The sequence below is a fragment of the Lutjanus erythropterus genome, chromosome 13 (genome assembly GCF_056507025.1).
Source record: "Lutjanus erythropterus isolate fLutEry1 chromosome 13, fLutEry1.hap2, whole genome shotgun sequence".
Classification (NCBI taxonomy): domain Eukaryota; kingdom Metazoa; phylum Chordata; class Actinopteri; order Lutjaniformes; family Lutjanidae; genus Lutjanus; species Lutjanus erythropterus.
The window spans coordinates 23,204,551-23,229,584 of record NC_139329.1 but is presented as its reverse complement, the minus strand read 5'-3'; the positions used below and the strand labels follow the sequence as shown (position 1 = coordinate 23,229,584).

Genomic DNA, 25,034 nt, shown 5'->3' with positions numbered 1-25,034 from the left:
CATTAAGTAAATATCTTAATGTAATAAATAACTGTCAAATGTGTAAAACATATGTGTAATGTTACAATGTACTCTTGTTTGGTGTAACTTGAGCTGTGGCATAAATCAGTCAATTGTCAGGAAGAAAAACAGTGTTTAAAGTGTTTCAGACCTTACTACTAAGAAACTAACTTTTGCTTGTAACCTCAGGATGGGCAAGTGTTGTTTTAGTCCGAAGTGGCAGCTATTCCTAGCAATATTGAAGAAATTACATGCAAGTATTATAATAAAATTGTTATTTAATTTAAGTACATGGTAAATAATTCTTGTCTAGGGCTTAAAATCCATACTGAATTTCTATCATACCCTTCATACGGCACTTTTGCCAGTATAGACGTAAAGTTGGCATTAAATTTCCTTCTAAGTGGTGCAAAAACGGTATTTAAAAGTCTTGAAATTAATTTGGAGAACCCTGGGGGTTCCCTGAATAGGTTAAAATTGTCACTGTCACTTTAATATTGTGTGCAGGTAGTGACGGAGCCTCCCAATGGTCTCAAGCTGAACATGAGAGCCACATACTCTAAAATCTCCCAGGAGTCCTTGACTGCATGCCCACACCCTGCCTTCAGCAGCCTGGTGTATGTGCTGGCCTTTTTCCATGCTGTGGTGCAAGAGAGACGCAAGTACGGCAAGATTGGCTGGAATGTCTCCTGTGACTTCAGCGAGTCTGATTTCTTTGTAAGTTGCAACAAGAGTCATTTACACTTTTTTTGAGGGGTTTATATTCAAGTGGTATAGTGTCAGTTATGTTTCACTTTTCAGTGGTTTAAATAATGTGACTGTGCTCACCAGGTGTGTATGAAGATCCTGGACACTTACCTGACCCAAGCTCACAACCAAGGAGACGGCAGTATTCCCTGGGAAAGTCTTAAATATCTTATTGGGGAGGTTAGGCTAAATTTATTGTATTTTAACAAACTTTATGTCTGTTATCTTGCTAGCTGATGCTGTAAGTGTAGTCTGTGTGGCTATTTTTCTGTAGGTGATGTATGGTGGGCGAGCCATCGATAGCTTTGACCGCAGGATCCTGACTGTCTACATGGATGAGTATCTTGGATACTTCCTCTTCCAGACCTTCCGGCGCTTCTACTTCTTCAGGAACAAGGATGTAGCTTATAAGATCCCTCCAAATGGGCCCAAGAAATCATATGTTGGTCAGTTGTTATTTTCATTACTTTACATTCTCTTACTTGTATTGTTTATATATTTTACTTCTGTTTTGTGTTATTTTCTCACAGCTTTAGTGTGTTCTCTGTTACAGATGAGATTGAGACCCTACCACTGGTAAACACGCCAGAGGTATTGGGTCTTCACTCCAGTGCAGAGATAGGATACTACACACAGGCAGCTAAAGACATGTGGACTCACCTCATAGACCTGCAGCCTCAGACAGGTATCATGTAGCATCTTTTGTCTCTCGTCAAAGACAGAAATGCAGGGTGAAGACTATAAGTTCAGGTATAATAATACCTTATAAGTATTTTGGCTAGGATCATAGTGTATTATAATTATTATGTAATACATTATGCTTATTTTATAATGCATTATAATCACTGTTATCATGTATTATAATTTGATTTGATGATTATAATTTGAAGTTACTCTGAGTGGTCATTTTGGCTTTAAGTAAAGAAATTCTTGAGTTATAGGCAGATATAATACATAACCAGTATTGTTTACTTTTAGTAAAGTGAAAAAATAAATCTATGCAAGACTAACACACAAAACATTATTTAACTGCAGGTCATAACTGAGTAATTGAATAGGCCCACTCCAATTTGACACAACTTTTTGATGATGAACAACTAAATGATAGAAATGTACATAAATATACTAAAGTAATGTTTGCTCCCAGAAAAAACAGTTATGTAGTTACATTATCATCATTTCACAATGCATAATAATCACATTATAAGGCATTATATCAGTGATTATAATGAATTATAGAATGTTTATTATGTATCACAACTATTATTTTTAATAATTAATCAGTTATTCATTATAATATACTATGATTCTTGCCAGTGAGACACAGTTGTAAAATATACTATGACACTTGACTTTATAAGTCTTAAAGATATAAAATAATTATAAAATACTTTATGTATTTTGATTATTGTTAGAAAGCATTTGGAATATTTCTGAGTGCTTAAAAGTGTAATTATGCATTGCTGTAAGCACAGTATATCACATTCTAAGTTTGTTTATGATGCGTTATAGACATGGGTGTAATAGAAAGTGTTATTGTAATAATAATAATTTCCTTAGCCATCATTGTGCCATGTACTTCCTCTCTTTTGGTCTTCTCACACTCTCTTCTGCCTCAGGTGAATCTGGTGGAAGTATCAGCAGAGATGAGTACATCAGCCAGGCGGCTCAGGACATTCAGAACAAGCTGCCCAAAATTTTCGACATGGACGTGATCCGTAAAAAGTTTGGCACTAACATTTCCCCGACCTCAGTTGTGCTGCTTCAGGAACTAGAGCGCTTCAACAAACTTGTGGTCCGCATGCAGCGCTCTCTGGCTGAGCTGCAAAGGGTGAGAGGGACGGGCAGAGGGCAACAAGAGACAGGTGTTGCATTTGCTTTGTGCTTCACACAGGACCAGATTTGTTCTGATTCTGTCATGTCCCATAGGCCTTGGCTGGTGAGGTGGGTATGAGCAGTGAGTTGGATGAGGTAGCTCAAGCCCTTTTTAATGGTCACATCCCTGCCATTTGGAAGAAGCTGGCACCTGACACTCTGAAGTCCCTCGGCAACTGGATGAGCCATTTCAGGAGGCGTTATGAACAGTATAGTTACTGGGTGAGGACGCACGAAAAATTACATACCCATTTAAAAAATCAGTACTGGTAAAATTGTGACAAAAAGTATTCTATCGTATTAAATTAAAAAATATTTGGTGTCACTGATCCCTATTTTTGTTTATCTTATGCCCACCAGGTGGATGAAGGAGAGCCAAAGGTTATGTGGCTATCAGGACTCCATATCCCAGAGTCCTACCTGACAGCCCTGATCCAAGCCGCATGCAGGAAGAACGGCTGGCCTCTGGATCTTTCCACAATGTACACACAGGTCACCCAGTACCGCAGTGAGGATGAAGTCAGTGACAGACCTGGACAGGGTAATGAACGACACTCAGTGTTTGCAGCATGCAGCGTTAGTGAGGAGTTACAAAGAGTGACGGCCTTTTTCCCTGCAGGTTGCTTTGTGTCTGGCCTATATCTGGAGGGAGCAGACTGGGACATGGAGAACAGCTGCCTTGTGATGAGTAAACCAAAAACTCTGGTTGTTGAACTGCCCATTCTCAAAGTCATCCCCATAGAGGCACGTCGCCTCAGGTTACAGGTGTGGACCACAGACTATACAGGCCTCCATACAAAACTTCAGGTCACCGTTTTGATGGTTTTATCAACTGTTGTGTGTGTTTTTGTGTGTTTTATGCCATAGAACACGCTGCGAACACCGGTGTACACCACGTCCTTGAGGAGGAATGCAATGGGTGTGGGACTGGTTTTTGAGGCAGACCTGTTCACCACCATGCACATCTCCCACTGGGTGCTCCGGGGAGTCTGTTTGTGCCTCAACGCTGACTAAAGACAACCATCTGCCACACTGAGCTGGTTAGCTGTCTCACAATCTAGTCCAACATGTTAATTTAGTGATTTAAAAACTACTTAGATTATTTTTAAGATACAGATACAGATACAGATACAGATCTAATGCAGTACTGAGTAATCAAGGCTGCTGAGGTCAGCATGCCGAAGCAGGTGAAGCTTACTCTAAAAATCAGACAGCAACAAGTGGCCTCTGAAACAGAAAACTCTGACACATCATCTTCAAGACCTCCCCCAACCCTTCCCCACTCCCAAACAGTTTCCGTTTGTTGTGATTGAGAGCAGACTGGGCTTACTCAGTCAGTCCCACTCAAGTGCAAGTGTTTGCCTTCTCCCTGTAGTATAGAGGTATCTCAAAATCCAATATTTTCATTTTCATAATGTCAAGTTACGGGGTCATTACTTTAGAAAGTTTCTCATTATTTCAAGATACAAAGTCTTTGATAATGTTTAATACTAACGGTGTATTGCTAAGTCGAGTCTTTCCCATTACAAGTAAAGAATTTAATTTTGTAACAACTATTCCTGTTGGCCTAAGCCTTCTCATGAAAAATCATCTTCAGTTTCAAGAAGCACTTGGAGTAGAACCTCCTCTGATGATAAATGGTATTGATATCATGGGCTCAAAATGCAGAAACAAACATATATGTTAACACACTTTATGAAAGGAGGTAAATATCTCCAAGAGGGAAAGCCTTCTGGGACAACATCTTTACAGACACCGACTGGCAGAGATCCTGGTTATTACCACACAAGTAAGATTAAAGAAGCACACATCAAAATTCTACACAAATGTACATTTATCAAAGTTTTCCCCCAACTTTCTAGGTGTCTTCATACGAATTTAAGGACTATATAAAAACTGGCAGTTATTGATCATTTTAAAAAAGTAAGAAAATCATTTAGCTGTACAAAGATCTCCTTAAAGAGGAATGATGAGTTGTTGATGATGATAAGTTGCTCTTTATTCCATTATTCTTTTTCTTTCTTTCTTTATCTATGTATTTACTTATTTATTATTAATTTGTTTTATTATCATCTTTCTTCTTCTTTACAGCCACAAACAACTCTAGTTTGCAGGCATTTGTAATGTTTTGTTTTTCTATTCCACTGTGTTGAGTACATGTCTGTTCTGTTTGTATATATGAATATTGTTCAATACAGTTCACTTAAAAAAACAAAAAACAGACCTACTACACGCCAGTCTCCTGACAGCTGGTCCAACAGCACCGCTTTGTGGTGAAGGGCAGAACAAATGCAATAATCACCATGGTAACGATAACAATGTCATATAATGCATGAATACCTCATTCTGATGGTTTGATTGCATGTCAGTCTCACATTAAACTCAGAGTGGATCAAGATGCAGCCGACTGCAGAGATGTCTACGGTTCATTTCCCCATAAATAATATAATTACTATGCGCAACAGTTCAACTGTGCAAAAGGCCACAGCATTATTACTGACACAGTTATAAATTGTAGCTTGATACTCATCTTTGTACACTTACATCTCTTGTTTTGTTTATTTTCTATTACTTCTGGGTTTTTTTCTATAGGCCTATATGTATATTGCTTTTTGATTTGAACAAAATGAAACAAAATTAATTTGCGACAGACTTTTAACAGACAAGATGAATAAACATTTTACGGAAAATGAAGAGGCAACATACTTGTCAGGTCCTACCTCTCTTCTATACTAATCCATCAATAATAAATCAATCTTTTTTACATGATGGTCTTACATATTGCAGAATAATACAGGCATTTGTACTAAAATGCACTTTTTTTTTTAACATACTTCTTACTTACTATTTTATTGTAATTTTTCTGTGCTTATATATCAATATGATATATGTCTCGATAAAAGGTAAACGACTGAGCGGAACTCAATAGGGGACTTCCAGCCAATAATATTACATGACAAAAATACCTTAATTCTCTGGACCATATGTCACAAATTTAATTAACCTACATTTAGAGATTTCGCCAATGAAAGCCATCAGAATCAAATCAAACCTTTAAGGGAGAGCTCAGGCTCTCTGCCCTCCTTATAATTTGTTGTCAGTCACTAATGAGAAAGCTTCGCGTGAAATGACTGATGAAGCGCCACGCAGCAGTTCCGTCCAATCAATATCCTACGATCGATTGTCTGAGAGTTTGTTGTACCCAGCTTCACCCGACAACATTTTAAACTCCACCCATCCGTCTCGCACGGCTGCACAGCCCGGGCTGCTTCACGCACAGCTCAACGTGCTGCATTGTGGGAATGACTGGTTGATGAGATGCACAGCTGATGTAGTTCTACAGGTTGTCACTCAGAAACTTACCGATGGGGGATTCGCACTGAAAGCGCAGCAACTGAACATGCAATGGAAGTGAAGGTGTCACAGACTCTGGGCAGCTCTTCAGGTAGGTTCAACTCACCTCTGAAAGAATCACCCTGAATTATAGTTTGAAATGGTTTGGTTGTTGTTATTAAGTGTCTTTTTATGTAAAAGATAAATGGCAATTTTAACAAGCTGTTCCTGTGACATGCTGCACAATGTTTACCAAACATTTTGTCACTCTGATACAGTTTCTGTCCTGCAACTTAAATTACACCACCTTTCCTCTCTAACTGTGTACTTAACAGACATTACTGGAGTAAGAGTACACTTCTGGTGAACAACTGTCTATTGTGATGCTGACTGTGTGCAAAAGCTCCATGTGCAAGAAATGAGAAAAGCTGAAAATGATCCTTTAAGACTGATTTATTTATGAAGTGAGACATTGAATGAATGAACAGGCAGCTTAATGAGACCACATTAGTCAATAATAGTTTTTTGCAGAAGTATACACATGGTTGATGAATGAAACTGTAAATTGTAATAGGATAAAAAAAAAAATCACACGAGTCACTACATGTGTCTTTTTCATGTGTGGCGTTCAGTTTGTCACTGACATGTTTGTGCAGCTCTCGGTGTAATCCTGTGCTGACATGGGTGGTCAGACACAAACTGGAGAAAGGAGAGCATGACAGTTTTCTAGGGAAATCCAGCAAACATGTCCAGCATCATTCAGTTTAATGAGCTCTCTAATGCATGAACACTGTGGCTTTTATTAGCTGTTCTAAATCATCACGGCCCCAGGCAAAGATGAAAATGGCAAAAACTGTGGTTATGTCCTGATAGCTAATAGGACAGTGTTTTCATCTGTGTGGAGCCATGTGGATAATGTTCAGTGGTGTGCAGAGACTCTTGAGAGGGACGCGGGGGCAAACTGTGACGTGGTGGCTCTGCTGGAAGCTGGGTGAAGTGTTTACCATTGTACAAATCATCAAGCGTATGAATCCGGCTTAGATCCTTCGGTGCGTGCCCCCTCGCCCCATGTTTTTGGTCACTGCTCACAATGACTTTAAAGCATAGATGTCAAAGAAATTGTCTAGAGTGCTTCCTCATGGAGCAGTTGTGTGCAGGAAGCTCAATTTTAAAGGGACAGTTCATCCCCCAGATCAAAAAATACATATTTTTCCTCTTACTGTAGTGCTTTTGATCCATCTAGATTGTTTTGGTGTGAGTTTTGGTGATATTGCCTGCCCTCTCTTGAATATAGTAGGACTAGATGCCAAACAATGCATTTGAAAGATTCAATACTTGTGTCTTTTTTTTTTTTTTGAGAAATCATGACATGGTTACTCAAGATGATCCACAGACCTTATTTTGTGAGCAGTTTCACGTAAAGAAAGTAGTTATGGTAGATTCTACTGTAGAGAGAAAATGGTTCCTACATGCATCTGCTCACAACAATCTCTGAATTATCCTGAGTGACCACCACCTTCACCGTACGTGGGAAACCAGTTTCCATATCGAATGACAGATCCAGACATGGATTTCTGGTTGAAACATAGCGGCAATACAGCTGAAAAAATAGATGAAGTGAAAAAGAAAGCAAAAAATAGAGCCAAAAAACACTGTCAGTATCAGGAAAAATATGTTTTTAATTGTGTTTACCTCAGTGAGTTTACTGTTATGGCACAGTGCTTTGTTGTCCCTCTTTTTATAGGGATTAATGTTTAGTGCTGGTCAGGGGGTGCTTGTCAGAAAAAAGTATTTCAAAGAGAGTACATAATTGAAAAAAGTTTGAGAACCAATCAGTGAAATCTTTACTAACAAGATGAAGTTGTGCATGTGTTTTTTTTGGTGTGTGTGTTTTTGTTTTGTTTTTTACAAAACTGGTAGAGGAAGCCCCCCCCCCCCCCCCCCCCCCCAAGGTCTTGGGTCCCCCACTTTGCATTTTGTATATTAAAGACCTTCCAGAAATATTCCCTGGTATAGGTCTTCAATGTACTCTGACTGATGACTGATGAAGTATTTAGGGATGATTTTAGACTCTTAAATTTTGAAAGTTGTGCTGCAAAAGATTTGTAAACCATTTAAAGCTAACCTTAGCTGTTTAACTGTAAGATGATAAGTTTTCAATGATATTCTCACATTTATCTTATGATTTTAGTACCTCGTCCCGGTCTGTAATTAGACCCCTTAAATATCTTTACAATCTGCCTTGAAAATCTTTAATAAAAAACAAATACCACCACCACAAGTACCACTGTCAGTGCTGAATTCTGAAGGTGAAATGTGCAGATTTATTGCAAACCACCAACTACTCAGCAAACAAGAGTCCTGGTTAATTCAGCAACAAACCTACACTCGGTCTAGTTTTTAAATGTAGTGTCTTTAAATGTGTCTTATTTCGATATACACAGTTTACTTTCTTTTTGCTTCACTGTTTCAGTCTCTTAATTTCACAAAAACCCTTCAGCATCAGATAGCTGTTTTCAGTTTGTATTGCTCTATCTGTTGTAATCAAATAAACCATTGATTAATAAATAATTACATCACTGACTTCTTTAGGAAAACAATATTCACTTGCATTTTTTAGCCACAGAAGATACAGTCTTTGTGGTTGTACTAAGCAGCTTCCAGTTTCACTTTTCTGTCAGTGACATTTGAAGCTCTCAGCAGATTTCCACTCTGCTGGAAGTAAAGATCCTTTGTTTGAGAGTTTGCATGCTGTTTTACAGTGATAGTCATTGTTTACAATTAGCAACAATTGCTTCGTAATTCAGTTTCTCATATTTCAACCTTGTTTTTGTCTGATAGAACTCAACTCAATCTGCACACGTTCGATTAGAGAAGGAGGTAAGAGTGTTATGATGTTATGGCAACATTTGCGTGGCCTTAAGTGATGTCTGCTGACTGATGTAAGTTGTTTAAGAGATATAAGCCACACAGACCAGGTTGGAGTAGCCATCATGGAAATGCTGCGGTATAAATGCACTTGATCTACACTCCTTTTAGCTTACATGTATTAAAGTGATAAGCACTGATGCCCCTTTTATTCAATTAACAAGTGCTGGTGATGATGTTCACCTCGCTGCACTCAAACAAAATTAAATTTACTTTATCAGTTGCTGACATTTCCATATTGCTAAGTGTTTGTCAACATACACTGATTTTATTATGCAATCCTCTAAGCTTAACAACAAGCCTAAGACATTGTTGTGACATTTATTGTAGTTATTGTATTTGCAGTTGCAAATGTAGTCATAGACATGGTGATAGTATTTGGCAGACAGCCTGGCTGTAATGCTCACTCTATATGTTTGCATAAATGATACCTTTACGTGGTAAATGGAGTCAAGTCAAATAAAACTCCAATTTATTTCTATAGCACATTTAAAACAACATGAGCTGACCAATGTATTTAACAAACATAGGCAGAGCACGATAGGTCAACAGAGCAGACAACAAAATCATGCATATACCCAGGAAGTGATCAAGATAAAATCAGTGAGTAATATCAAAAATTACAAACCCCATTTCCAGAAGCAGGGACACTTTGTAAAGCATGTAAAACAGAATGCAGTGACTTGTAAGTACTTTTTGAGTTATATTCAATTGCATACAGTACAAATGATATTTATGTTAAAACATATTACTATTTTTTTGCAAACACATTCATTCTGAATTTGATGCCTGCAACAGATATCAAAAATATTGGGACACAAAAGGCTGGGAAAGTTGTGGAAACGTCAAAAAACACCAGTTTGAAACAGTCCACAGGTGAACAGGGTAATTGATAATTGATCATGACTGAGTTTTCTTTGAAAAACTCACAATCAAGGATGGGGCGAGATTCACAATTTTGCAAAAAATCTGATTGACAAATAGTCGAGCTGTTGGACTGGACTCACATCTGTAAAGGCCCCACTAATGCTGATCGGCGAGGTTTTGGAGCAACATATGCTGCCATCCAGACGACGTGTCTTTCAGGGATGTCCCTGCTTACTTCACCACGGCACAACAGTGTCTTTTAGTAAAAGAGTGCAGGTACTAGACTGGCTTGTCTTTTACCTTGTCTCCCATTGAAGACATGTCATGCATTATGAAGGGCAAACCGCAACAGAGACCGCTGTATTTTAAACAAGTTTGGGAAAGAATTCAACTTTCAAAACATCCAAGATTAGTGTCCTTAGTTCTCAAACACTCGCTCAATTATGTTAAAATAAAAGGTGATTTAACACAGAATGTGTTGCAAGCATCAAATTCAGAATGAGTGTATGCTTACAAAAAACAATGAAGTAATCAGTTTGGACATTAATTATCTTGTCCTTAGGTTTGGGTGATGTTTACTAAATTAGTATATGACATGTCCACAATAAAACAATAAAACATCGTGATGAACGATGATGTGGTTTCTTGGTCTAAAAGGGTCTTTGTCTGTCTGTAACTTAGTTGTGTTTAATAAGAAAATAATAAACATGTCGATGAACTGGCAACTTGTCCAGCACGCCTCTCACCCAATGTCATCTGGAATAGGCTCCAGCCCCCTGTGACAAGTGGTTACGGAGAATGAATGAATTAATGAGTAAACATGTCATGGAGACATAGTGCAATGAACAGCAGCAACAGCTTGTTTTTATTCTGAGGGGGCCTGAGGGGACACACACTACCCCCAAATACTCACTCAGACTCAGTGGTTGATGACTCCCCATCCTGATGCCATCTTCCAAAAGGCCCAACCCTATTGTACTGTATTCAATCGAATATTGGTCAAAAAGGATCCCAACTTTTTTGAGTGGGGGTTTGTAATAAAACATCCATCACAACAGGTCACTTAGTAACAATTTAAGTATGCTCAAAAACAAAACAAAGTGGTGGGTCACACATTCCTCAGCATCTCATTATAGATCCACAGTCACTTGAGAGGGGAATTTAGTGACCCGGGCCTTTAAAACGTATTTGTTTAAATAAATTATCAATTTGCCAGGAAGTTCTTGCAGAAAGTACCTGCTCATCAATCGATTTACCAAGTGTCTCTACAGATTGGACATCTCCAGGACAGTATATTGCTGCACTTAGACTACACAGCTGTAATGGACACAGCACATTTCAGGTTAAGTGATTTTTGTCTGACCAGCTGTCCAGAGCTCTGGTGACTTACATGCAGCAGTTTCCATGTTGTGTCTTTGACCTTCACTTACAATAAGATGTCTGTTAATGGTGTTTGTCCGTGGAGCAGTGAACAAACACTGAACTGAACATTTTGCGCTATTATTCAGTTGAATTACAAAACCCTCCATTGTTCCATGCTGTGGTTACACAGCCCTCTGGCAGCAATTCTCTTGCTGTCATGAACTAAACTGTGCATATTTAAAATTTAGCATTTCAATAACGTATTGTACGCACCAGCATGTCTGGCAGCCATGTGTTGTTTTCTTGGGGACTCTGGAGGAGAGCTGCTGATGGGAGATGTTGCAGCTGAACCTGTGGAGAATCATTTCTGAGATGTAAAGTACCTTTGAATGTTTGTGAGTCATCATGTTGTTTGGACTCTGAGTGCCGCCCTGCGGCTCTTCCTGTTGGTCTTAATGAAGCCGAATGCAAACATGAGGCAGGGAGCGCACATCAGCACATACTGAATCAAAATCTCTGACTGTAGATGGTTATTTCTCCATCGTAAACAAATTGAACTGCATTATTGTATGCTAACTTCGTTAACCTGGGCAGTGACCTCTTTAGGATTCAGAATGGTCGCATCTACATTATGTAATAAAGCCATTACAACAATGTAATGGCTCTGTGGCTATATGCAAAAAGAGCAAAGATGAATTTATAATGGGCATTAAGCTGTTTTTTCTTCTTATTGGGTGGATTATTACCCTCTAAACAGTAATAATACTGTGTTGACTGACAGTTTGCTGTATATGAAAACTAGCTCATTCATTTTGAAAATCCACATTAATTCATATTGTCTATATGCCAACTTTTATTATTTTACTTTTGAAAATCACCAGAAATTATTCAAAATGTATTCCTCAACAGTTTGATTTAGTAAGATAATTTTGTTTGTTACTACACATTTCTCTCCATTTAAAGCCCAACTATGCAGGATTTTCTGCCAAAACAATATTCATTCAAAAATAATGCCTCTCTTATCATCACCCACAACCCACCAGAGGTGAGTGGTGGCACCTGCATCCTCAGAGACCTTACACTCTGTCTCTGTTGTCGTATTTTCTCATTATTTTGCTGTGCTCAACCCAAAATGTTGATATTTGACATTCTGGGAATGAGACTCAACAATCAACTGTCTTTCTGGTGTTCTTACAAACAGTAACTGACAAATCCTATTGTTCCTTTAACTATAAACTGGTTTTAATCAAAAATCTAACCTGGTCAGACGAGTTTTGGAAAGCAAGGGGCCTCATTGTTCTCCATTAGTGTCAAGTATCAGAAGGTAAAAAGGAATTTTAAAGGTGTGTTAAAAATGTATGAGGGCAGTAACATGAGAGAGATAAGTAGGGAGCTGGGCCGCAGTGATCACCTGCAAATTTTACTGATCTGAACTTACAGGCTTGTACGTTTGATAAGCAACTGGTATCATGGTTTGAGTGGGCGACAGATAAAAGAAGCAATAAAGCAACTTAAATAAAATGATATGAGTTACAGGTGGGAGAAAAACTGATACAGCATAGTATCATGATATTTTTCACTGCAATATTTTATTGATATACAGATGATAAGTGATCTATCAACCAGTTAGTCTTACATTACATATACTGCTAATATTGCAAATAGAAAATGAACTTTTTGTTATTAGAATAATAAAATTAATTACTTTTACAGCCCACTAGATGGTGCAGGCCAGCAGCAAACACATCACAATTTATTCACTGTAATTTCATTTTAATTTAACGGTAATTTACTTTTGAATTCCCCAGCTGCTGAAGGGGCAGAATATCTTTTTTTTTTTTGTACAAGTTGCAATATTCAAAATACCTGTAACAGTACAGTAGTCCACAGACACTTGCATTCAGTTAAGATGGGTTATGTAGACTTTAATACAAACAGTTAAGTTTGTCAGATGCATGCAACATTTATGACAGGTTTTTATGATAGTCAGTCTGGTCAGTTTGGCTGCTTGACCCATTTTCCTGTAACAAAAATGACTGAAGGGTGATGAACAGACTGAAAACTGTTTTTTAGTTGATAAAACAGACAAAGTTTTCTTCTAGGGACATAATTTGCAGTTAAAGTAAAATATAACACATTTCAATATAATACAATGAGCTTTATTGTAATACTTAGCATAATGCAAAACATTTAAAATAAATGTAATATTACATTGTCACTCAAGTGTCATCATATTATTGTATTGTAGGCCTGGTCACACCTGGTTCATGTTTGTGTTTTCAGGATCGTGTCATCAGGGCAGCAGTATGTTCGTGCCCCTGCTGGAGAGTCGGGCCTCCAGCTCCAGAGGCGATGTTCCGATCAATCCCACCATCAGCCACTCGGCGTCCTGGAGCTCCTCATTTGCTAACAGTTTCCACTCTGGAGACACAGACAGCGACCGACACTCCGGTGAGTCTGCCAGTAGCAGCTGTGGGTCAAGTTTTGTTTTTTTTTACATGCATCACATCCATCTAACATCTAGCCATGCTTGTTGGACATATTGCAGCACACCGTATGTGTATATGAAGTATAAGCTTAAGGGTACAATTCACCCTAAAATCAAAATGACATTTTTTTTTCCTAAGGCCTTGGCTGTAGAGATGTCTACCTTCTCTCCAATATAACAGAACTGCATGGCACTCGGCTTGTGGTGCTCAAAGCATTTAAACTCAACAGCAGTGTCGCTTTCCAGAAATCATGACCTGGTTACCCAATTTAATCCACAGAACTTGTTCTGAGCAGTTTCATGTAGGATCTGTTTTCTTTCTATGGTACAAAGAAAGCCCAGTTGTACTTTCTGGAAAGAGACACAGTTATTTTGTTTTTCAAGGGTATTTTTTTGTTCTTTGAGCATCACAAACCAAGTGCTGTCTAGTTCTATTATATCTGAGGGAAGGCAGACATGACTGATCTTTCCAACACTCAGCATCTCACACTAAAACTATCTAGACTGAAAAATAACACTACAGGTAAGAGAAAAGTATGCATTTTTGTTTTTGGGGTGATCCGTCCCTGACCCTAACCCTAACCCATTAATATTGAGAATTTAAACAAATTCCTTAAGGAATATGGACCATACGACTCTGCTATTGTGAGTGTTGATGAGGCAGTTGAGCACAGTGGATGAAGCGATTAGTCAATTAATTGATAGACAGAAAATTAATTGGCATAAATTGTGTTCATTGATTTATCATTAAAGTCTAAAAACAAAAAGCAAAAACAACAAAAATTCTCTCCCAAATGTGGAGACTTTTATGACAAAAGCAGTTTAAACACTTTAGCTCAGACTACGGGAAAATGTGATGGACATTTTTAAACTATTTTCTGAAATGGTACAAACATTTACTCAGGGTGTTCCAAAATTACTTGTGTGCAAGGAAAAGTGTAATGGTGGTGTAATTTTGGTTGTAACCACGGGGTTACTGGGCCTGCTCATGTATCTCTGATGTGTGTCAGCCTGGTCGGGATGTAACGGGGTGCATGCCTTAAAAAGTTTGAGAACCGCTGCTAATGATTCATAAAGTTTAGAGCCTCAGTTGAACTGTTTGCTCCGACCTTTTAAAATAACCTCTTCAGCAGGTCAGACCCCTCGACTGCCAGGCCTTATAGAGCCAGTAAATGAGCTGCATGTGTTGACGGTGGAGGTCTTTGTCATTCGGGAGCCACTTATGAAAGTGGAGAGTTCTTTGATTCATTCAAAAGAGTGCAAACGCAGAACTAGTTTAAGCAATGAGAGATGTGTTGAAAATTAGGGAGTGTTTGATTTCCTCTGAATGCAATTAAACATCTCTCCCTGCACCTGCTTGTGTACTTTGACTGCTAATTTTAGTGTTATTTTGTAAATAGCTTATTACCATTATAATCCACCTGCAGTTATATAATTTTGTCTGCTTATTGTTGACATCCAAAGTATGTTGCAGCGAAGATGTTGAGGATTTAACATGTTTTAACTGTGAAAATTATTGTTTTAATTTGAAGTATTGTCTGAATGTTAACAGCCCTAGTTAGTCCTCTTTTGAACCACAAGGTGGCAGTATTTTATTTACCTAAAACCCTGCTCCCTCTGCAGCGCTATCATCTGACCTACATCTCTAAACTAACAGGCAGGAACGGAGGAGATGAAATTTTAAGTGGGACTGACCATATAAGAGCTGTTTACTTATTTATCCATCGGCCTGGTGGAAGAAATGCATTTGCCTGATTGCTTGATGACATGTTATAGGTGTTGGCACACACAGCCCTGCCACCAGTCCTCAGTAAACATCAGAACAGTGGGAGGAGGAGAGGCGTGCTGAGCCGCAAGAAAGCAGATGGTATTTGCATCTATGACAGATGCCAGACTACTCCCCAGAATACCAGCACAGACAGAGATTGATACACAAAAGTGGGAGCACAGACCAAACTGCAACCTGTGTTACTGTGACCTGGTGAAGTCGGTTTAGTGTCTGCTCACAGAGGAACAACATGAACAACACTGGGCTTCCCCTCTCATCGGTTTCAGATCCTGACTGGAGGTCTGCTGCTCTGTAACTCGCTGTGGTTGACATTGAGATAAGACCAGTGACCTTGCAGATAAACCATGATAATATCTCTGGTTCGGATTGAAGACCCGAGGCTAAGTGATAAGGAGACAATGTTGTTTGTGTTGCCAACATACTCTCGTTAAGGGGCAGGTGTAGCTGCCACATAAATTGACTGTGTGACTGACTAAAAAAAACACTTCCTATACAGTTTTTTCTATGCCACATATGAATGTTAAAAGCTGCAAAAACAACAATAAAATGTGCAAGCAGAATAGAATAGAATATATCTTCAGTGCACATGTGCAACAAGATTATGTTTGCAGCTTCCTTGCTCAATGCTATGAAAATAAAAAGGGTAGTGAAACAATAGATAAAATAAATTAATGAGCAGTATCAACAGTGTCCGGCAGGTGATAAGAGAGGCACATCAAGACAGTAGTTTATATCAATGAAATTGAAAAAAGAAACTGTAAAGACAAGGCAGAGTAAAGCTGAAATATTTCTTCTATATCTAATAAAGTTGCCAGATTTAATATTTGGTTATCAAATTATACTGCAGCCATTTTTAACACCCTGCTCAGTTTTCATGACTGATAAAACATTTGCTCTTAAAGAGGGATCCCCCTGCCACTCCAGCAGTGTGTAAGCACAGCCCTGAGCTGAGCTGTAAGCCCACTGTAGTAGTGAGCTATAGTATTGATTGTTTTGACTTTTTCCTTGCAGGCTTTCAGTCTTAGCGACATTCCTGCCAAAGCAAATGGTTCAGCCAGAAAAAAAGTCAAACAGTCCCTATATTGATGTTTTGGTCTATATTAATTTATTAATTTATTATTTATTTGTTGCATAAAGTTACAGTTAAGCCTGATTTTGGCTGTCGGCCAACAAACTGGTGGCTTCTGTCAACAACAATGACACTGATAATGTCATCTGTGTTTTATGTCAAAGGTCACATGTTGTCAAATAGATTTTGAAAATCTGTTGGCCCATCTGTATGTGAAATCCGTTCTGAATTTTCTGGACTAACACACAGTAGTCTTGATGACTTGTCAAAGTCTGATATACATTTTTCACAGCAGCCACACTGATATGAAGTAGTAGGTTAAACACAGGTGTTAGTGATGACACTGATTAAGGTCTTGTTCCATTTAGTGTTGCAGAATCTTTCTAGTGAGCCAAAACAGTGGAAGCACCCTGACTGTTTGACCTGAACTGAACAAAACCTTAATTGACACTTCCAAAGCCCCGCCTCTTTTTGCTCTATGCTCCAGTAACAATTGAGCAAACTTGGTTCATTGGTCAACTTTCTCTTTTTTTCCCGTAAAAGCGACACATGGGGTCACATCTTAAGTTAGCGAATTTTACCAATTTTACCTAGCTATTTTACTAGCTAGGTTGTAGTTGATGTAGATTTGCTCACTAATATTATCCAATTTAAGATGTAAATATATGTTGCTTTTCCAGGTCCCCCAGCAACATTTTTCAACCATCCTCAAAATGTGTGTTTCTTTTCAAAATAGACGAGCCTAGCAAATATTTTATAAAAGTACAGGAAACAGGAAAGGAGAAAATTGACTAGGGCTGCATTCAGCCCTGACAAAACATAGCAAAACCTTTATTGAGAAAACGTGTCGTTCAAGTCGTAACCCGTAGCGAAACAGCTGCACACACCTGTTTTTCAACTGAATGTGCCCAGGGTACCATGCTTGATCAGCTATAATTGGAATCAGGGCGGGACGTTGGATGGGTCAATTAGTATAATTGGTAACACCTGGGGCGCTCAATCAGAAACACTGTGCACCATTTTTCTACAGACTGAATCACATGTTTCTTCAAAACGGTGTGCAACACCATGCAACAGGCTTTGAGATACAATTTCTCTATTTAAACACCTCTGTAGTAAAAAGGGAAACAAGTGTAGTGCACTTGTGTATACGACAGTGTTCAATGCAGCACAGTTTCTGTTTAAATAAATGTTTTGCTACATTTTGTCAGGGCTGAATGTGGTCCTTTGTTTATCCAACTATTTCATGTCATAATGGCTGCTTTGAAAAAGGTCTACTTGGAAGTTTTAGTTTTTACTTCATGGCAGCAAAATGGCCTGATAAAAACATGATAAAGGGGCTTATAGTGTCCTAAATGTGAAATGATGTTGACCAAAAACAAAATGAAATTAAAAATTAAATAATCCTTATTGGAGATGCTATTACATAATGTTTGGAGGTCCATTTATTGAACCTACATTATACTTGAGTTGTAGTTCATCAGCCTGTGAGATGCCTTCAGGGTAGCAGCGGCTTTCAGCAGAGGGTAACAGAGGATGATAGATGACCGAATCAATACATGCCCTTGTCGGTCCATTTGAGCTCTGCTGCCCCTGGTAATTTCCCGCAGCTTATTTTTGAGTCAGTAAATCAGGACGGAGGGGGACGTCCGTGTCCATCTCAGGACCTCCCCTACCGCCCGTCACCATGACAACAGTCGTGGATGGTGGTGGTGGATAGGGAGCGGAGGGAGGAGGGGGGGAGCATGCGGAGCTGAGACAGGTGTTGCTGGGGTTTGCGCATCGCCCGTGAGATCGTTTGGCAGGATGGGAGCTGCGAGAACACCCACGCAAGCCCACCATACTTTCCCATGTTTTCTGCAATTCTGCTTTTTGACATAAGGAATTCAATTAACGCTGGAGACCTACTGAACGTCGCAATGGTGCACCACTCGGGCTCCATCCAGTCCTTCAAGCAGCAGAAAGGTTGGTCGCTGAGGCGCGGATGTTTTCTGGTTTTTGAGCTGTGAGCGATGTGTGGAGACTTTTCCTCGGTAGTTAAATAGTTTGCGGTGTGAAACGGTACTCAGACGTGTCGGACTCTTTACTTGCTGTAAGTGTGACGCAGAGTTGGAGGTCTTGCAGCCTCCTCCTCCTCCTCCACACGGGATGAAGCCTGTTTGTGAACCCTGTGTGCGCTCTGATATTTTATCCACTAGTTCATGTTACATTGACTGTGCAAGTCATTATTGTTAAGCATTTGGCATCAAGGATATAATTAAAGCAGGTATTTACAAGTGACACCTCAAATGTAATTACATTAATCAGGAATAGTTCAAATTTAGAAACATCAAAAGTAGGACTGGACAATATATCGATATCTAAGATTTTGGATACAGTCATATTGTGAAATGGCATAAATGTTGTCTTTTCCTGATTTTAAAGGCTGCATTACACTAAAATGATGTAATTCTCTGAACTTCACAGACTGCTCTAGGTGTTCTGTTATTTTGCTTTTATCCACTTAGTCATTATATCCACATTAACGATGATTTTTTTTAATCAAAAATTGATAATGATAGAGGTATTTAGTCAAAAATATTGTTGATTTTGTTGCTATTATCATATGTTTGCACTATCTGAGTATTTGCAGTATGGTATTTTATAGACAATGTGTGTGTCTAGTAGGGATGTTAACGATTTATCATTAAATGCACCACCTTATTTGATTCAACTATATAAATCATGAATTAATCAATAGTTTAGAAATGACACTAACTGTGCGTAATTTGACTTTCTGGCAAAGGCATCTGTTAAGTAGGGAAACTTAAATGCGAAAAAAGAAAAGACAAAAGAGAAATTTCATCTTATTAATCATAGATAATTGATTGATAGCATTGATTGTTAGCATTTCCAACTATTGGTCATGGAAAATGCACAAAATTTGTAACCCTGATATTGAGATATTTATCATATATCATGGAAATGTCAAAAAATCTAGAGATATTTCTTATAAGTCACATTGCCCAGCCTTAATCTCAAGCTATTTAAACCACATACAAACATCCACCATACAGTGGTTTCTTTCTTCTTTCTTCTCTTCACATTTTTCATTTATTGTATTGTTATTAAACAGGATCATTTTTAAAGTGGCATTACAGATGTTAAAATCTGATATAATTAACCTGGTCTGACTCAGTTAAACTAGTTTACAGCAGGTTCCTGTTCTGCAGTGCATTAAGACAAAATCACATAACATACAAAACACAAACAGCAGAAACAAAACCTACAAGATATAAACGGCTACAGAGACACTCAGAGAGGAGAGGAATTAAAGGCATAATCTGCAATCTTCATAAAAAAAAAACAATGTATAAACTGTATAATCTCTTGTGATCCACTAGAAGTGTGTGGTGTCTGTATCTGCAGACACCAGAGACCTCATCTGCTCCTTTTTATTTTCTCATTATTGTCCTGTACTTGGGACACTTTGCCAACCCAAAACATCAGTATTTGATCTCCTGGAAATGAGACTCAGCCGTCAACTATCTACCTGATGCGTTTACGAACAGCTCAGATAAATCCAACTGATTCTTCCCTTAACTGAAGAGATAATGGGTTAAATCAGTGGCTGCATGTGTGTCCTTCCATCAGATGTTACAGAACAACCTCTATAACAGATTGTTCCTCTAATGTAATATGGGATCTCATTCCAGATTTTGGTGTACATGTGAAAAAAATGATCTCTGATCTGTTTTTGTAAGGTGATACTGGGATGACTGCATGTGAGACTGATCTAGTGAAATGTTCCTGTCATGTGTTGTGTCTTGGAACTAGAACACTACGTGTCGGAGCCATGCTAGCTTGATTATTTGTGTAATTCTGGAAAAAAGTCACGATTCAGGCAATGCAGGTGTTGAAAAGACTGTTTTTAGAAATGTTTGAATTTGCAGTGATTTGAAGTGAAGTCACAGACATGTCCATAAGCATCATCTTTCAGGGATCTGCTTAAACTCACAGCAGTACAAGTAGGCTAGGATAGTCTAATAATAGATCCATATCATGCATGTGCTTTGAGGAAAGAAACAAAATGTTCCATACAGTGTGTTCAGAAAAAGGATGATGTAGATTATCTGCATGTGCTCTGCACCTGTCTGGAATAGCTGCACTCTTTGAGCTTTTGACAGTAATAAAAAAATGATTGTAGGATGTTAAAAATTTCTGCCATGGAGTAAGATAGAAAGTGCATCTCCACTCAGCAAGTAACTGAAAAAGCATTATGAGACTGGGGCTGGGAGATATGGCTTCTAAAAAATATCTAGACACGTTGACGAGTTTCCACAACATATATCTTTATATACATATTTTCTCTAAAACACTCTGTCATTTGTGAATATGATGCGTTGCTGTTAAACTACACCTATACAATGATATACTATACTATGATATAGACTGATATAGGAGTGACAGGCCAATATTGGTCAACTGATATATCAGTCAGGCTCTACTTCACTGTAATGCAGCCTTTAACACCAAGAAAAGACAACACCTCTGCCATATCACAATATAACGGTAACCATAATCTAAGAGGATAGTCTCATATCACAATATTGATATATTATTGATATATTGTCAGCCCTATATGAGACATCAGACTCTATGATTTTCATGTTCATTTGGTATATTTGTGTTACGCAAAGGCAACAGCAAACTCTAAAATGAAAGGAAGACAATTAGCCTTCACACACTGGGACAAATTTCTTCAAATCTGTCAGTAAATACTTCACAAGTTGTCAGTCTGTGTCTTACATTCCAGTTAGGTTACACTGCTGCTGTGTTAGTATTGATTTTAGACCATAAGTAGGGCTCTTAAGAGGACATTAGTGATTCTTTAATACTTCGTGTTAATTATTAATGTGCTGGGTGTCTAAAATTAGAAAAATGGTGAAGAAACATCTTGTTTTCATGCTGATGCAGACTCATAAACGTGGGAGAAATGGCCTCTTTCTGTTTATGTACCTGGTTAAGGAGGATGAAAGGGTCTCTCCCCTGGCTTCTGATGAGAGGATGCTGAGCAGCAGAAATCCCACGGCTGAGGGATGCCCTGCTGAAGAGGCTGTTAGCTTATCTGCTCGTTTCTCTCTGCTGGTGTGAAAACAAGAGGAGGGAGACAAGAAACTTCTTTTTTTCCTTCTGCCATGACCTACATGCACAGTATGGACTGTACCACATTTTATTTGCTTGGTTTGGAACTGTCATGATCATCCAAACAGACTTTTATTTCAAATGTTTTTATAAATTATTTTCCAGCAGCAATTATATCTTCCTCTGCTGCTGTTTCAGAGGAAGTGAAACACTCCATGGCTTTTGTCCAGCTAACAGGAAAGACGTAGCACGACATGGTATCAGATTTATCTAAAAATCTGACTACAGGGCCGAGGGCCCACTCAATATTTCAGTGACTGCTAAGTGCACCATTAAACCACAAAGTCCTGCTAAAGCAGAAAAATTCAGAAATTATACTGCACTTCCTCAAACACAATCAACAACACCCTATGAGAGCAGTAAAAGACTTGGAGCTGAAAATGCTTGTTCGCCATTTGAAAGCTGGATGGAGCTTCTGGACGCAGGGGGTGTAAAGCTTTGGTGCTAAAGCCAAGCCATTATTACTTTATAGATTATCAGTAAAATCTGAAAATATCAACTGGGAGCCAATATAAGATGTTTTTTATGGGAGTTACATCTCTCTCAAGTTTATCTTAAAAGCCACTGAGCTGTAGATTAGAAAACATTTTTTATTTAAAGACAGAACACAGAGCTATAAATGGTACTGATTATGAAAATAAAGATATGGGTATATAAATAAGACATGAGTATCGATGGCTTTTTCTTCCTGATAAAATAAATCACTCAGTTGTTGAAAACTAGCAAACACCACATTTGGACTTCAAGACAAACATGACTCACAACCATCTGATATTACTTCCCAGGATTTCAATGAATCTCAAATGTTCTTTGGCAGACGACTCATGAGCTCAGATTTATCGGCAGCATGTCGATGAGAGTTGTTGAAAGTCACTGACACACTGAACACTCAGTATCTGCCAGAAAATAGATGCTTTAAGATTTAGGTTTTTAAGTAAAGCTTTGTTCATGTCTGTATTTGTTATTCTGCAGATGTAATAATCAGTCAGTCGAAACTGAAAAAATATTCTGCAACAACTTTTATAATCAATTAATCTTTTAAAGCTGTAATATGTAAAATTTCCACATTCATTTTTTGTCTAAATCCACTAGACACATGCTAGATTTTTTTTTGAGTCATGTGGCTACATTATCCCAAATGTTGCCAGAAATGTTCAAACAGAAATCTATGATTTGTTAAAGATGATGATGCATTTCCTGCTGGCTGGTTAGTTACTCGCTAGTTGCTAAAACCTCTGGGAAAGAGTCAGAGAGTTAGGAAGGTGAGACATAAAAGCAATGTGAATAAAACTTTAATAAGTCACATCAGACAGATTTTCATCTTCTTTTTTTTTTATCTACATCTTTTATTGCTGTTTAGTTCCACAGCGGCAGAATTTAGCCCATAAATTGTGCATTTAAGTAAATTTTCAAGCGAAATTTCTACACATTTAATGGTTCCAGTTTCTCAAATTTGACGATTGGAAATTTTTTTTCTTTTTTTTTCTTTTGTAGTGTTATGACATTGTGAAGTAGCGCACAAGTTGTTGTCTTCACTTCTAAACAACCACTGATAAAAAAAATTATCTGACATAATATCCAAAATAATGAAATAATAATGTCTATGAACAAGGTAATTTAAAGTTGTATTCACGTTATATTTACTGTCATTCGCTGACTTCCTTCCTCACTCTCTGACACAGCCTGTGTTTTCCTGGAAGCTATAGCAACAAGTTAGCAACAGCTAACTATGGATTTCTCTGAGTTTTTCCATTGTTGACAACATCTGGGACAATCTAAGTACACAACTGAACAAAATATATCACATAGGTCTGGCATTTTTAGACATGTTTATGAGGAAATGTTCTAGCTTCAGTGACATCAACTTGTGGTGTTGGAAATTGTAATGAGCATTGTTCACAGTTTTCTGGTGTTTAATAGACCAAATGATTAAATGATAATAAAAATGATTGTTAATTGCAGTCTTATATTATCCTGCGCTTTACTAACAACCAACTTCTCTCATAGTTTCTATATTGATATTGCATTTCAGGCAAGTAATATCCTTCTCATCATCTTCATGGAAATAGTTTATTGATTAATGATTTATTTGTTTTGTTTTGTTTTTAAAGAAAAGATTGTGTATGTGTGCGTTCTGTTCGTTGGTGTGTAGGTTAAGTTGCTGCTGAAGGACTGAGAGTCATGTCCTCTGTTAGACTACACTTTTTAACTTTCTGTGTGTGCATACACAGTCAGTGTGTGTTAGCTCTGTGTGTGTGTGTTCATGTGTAAACCCTTGGTTGCACAGTACTAAGCAGGCCACCTGTCCTGTTATGCAAGCAGGCAGATGGTTTTATAGATACAGACATTAATTTCAGGGCAGATTTGGGGAGAGCACATATAGGCTACAGTATCATCTGTGATTTGAACAGGCTACTGTCAAATATTAACAGTTTTATGTACAGCATGCCAGGTCTAAAGAGTTTACAAAATGACAAAACTAAGAGGCTGTTTTGTTTTGTATAGTCTGGCAGGAACACGTTCACAGTCTTTAAATAGTCCGCGGTTGTTTTGTTGCTAGGTTATAAGAGGAAAACAGCAGAAGTTCTGCTGGAGCCCAAAGTTATTCTACAGTTTAATCACGTCTGCAAAACACGCAGATTTTGGTGTTTGGTGGCATGATGAAACTAAAATGTTGTGAACTCTTGATACTGTTTACTGAAGATATTGTAATTCACTCCCTGGTGAGGTGTATATACATGGTCACAGTGGAGGCTTTGCAGAAAATCCCATGACGTAGTAGAAATCACAAGCAATCAGGGGGCATAAGAAGATAGTGTGACGTTAAAGGAGTGGATGGGGTGGGGGGGGGGGTAAACAGAGGGGGAAGGAAGATGTTTAATCTGCTCAAATGATGCAACCCAGAGGTTGTGCCAGGATTGTATAATGAGATCCTGAACCGTTTAAACCGTGGGTAAAAAATGCCATCTGCTCTGAGGTGTGTTCATGGTCAGGCTGCTGGGCTCGGCTGGCTGCACGTGACAGACAGACCAAAACTGCCAACACTGTCTGTGGAAACGATTAGCTATTTTGGACTGTTTTTACTTTGATATTAAAGTAATTTAAAGTTGATTACTGTCTAAATATCTGAATTACATACGTGCACTGCGGGTCAGTGTTGTAAAAAAATAATAAAAAAAACATGCAAAGGTTCAAGCGGTAGGATGCTTTTTATGGTCATAAAACAGGGTTGTGTTTTTCTGCAGTTAAATGCTTCATGTTTTAATCACACATCTGTTAGTTTCAGGTTAAGTCAATAAGCTGTTTTCTGATATTAACTGAGTATTCATTAGCTAGACTGTATTGCATATCATTAAAGTCACTTAAGCCACTAGCTTGTGTCATTAATATAT

General features: G+C 38.2%; 2 protein-coding genes across 4 annotated transcripts in view; both read left to right on the top strand.

The window, feature by feature from the left end:
• The window catches only part of LOC146316572 (dynein axonemal heavy chain 10-like), a 35,363-nt gene extending 31,340 nt beyond the window's left edge, over window positions 1-4,023 (top strand). For both annotated transcript variants that reach the window (XM_084734125.1, XM_084734124.1), the window contains exons 70-78: window positions 508-717; window positions 832-927; window positions 1,022-1,193; window positions 1,301-1,432; window positions 2,367-2,578; window positions 2,677-2,844; window positions 2,983-3,163; window positions 3,242-3,387; window positions 3,490-4,023. In XM_084734125.1, coding sequence (XP_084590251.1) covers window positions 508-717; window positions 832-927; window positions 1,022-1,193; window positions 1,301-1,432; window positions 2,367-2,578; window positions 2,677-2,844; window positions 2,983-3,163; window positions 3,242-3,387; window positions 3,490-3,636 — 1,464 coding nt within the window. In that variant the 3' untranslated portion in view covers window positions 3,637-4,023. The remainder of the gene's footprint in view (window positions 1-507; window positions 718-831; window positions 928-1,021; window positions 1,194-1,300; window positions 1,433-2,366; window positions 2,579-2,676; window positions 2,845-2,982; window positions 3,164-3,241; window positions 3,388-3,489) is intronic.
• Window positions 4,024-13,403: 9,380 nt separating this feature from the next.
• Window positions 13,404-25,034, top strand: part of ano3 (anoctamin 3) — a 50,820-nt gene continuing 39,189 nt past the window's right edge. The window contains exon 1 of one of the 2 annotated variants that reach the window (XM_084734344.1): window positions 13,404-13,563. In XM_084734344.1, the coding sequence (XP_084590470.1) occupies window positions 13,419-13,563 (145 nt within the window). In that variant the 5' untranslated portion in view covers window positions 13,404-13,418. Of the gene's footprint in view, window positions 13,564-18,209; window positions 18,424-25,034 lie in introns of those variants that run through there. The other variant, XM_084734346.1, reaches the window with a different exon arrangement.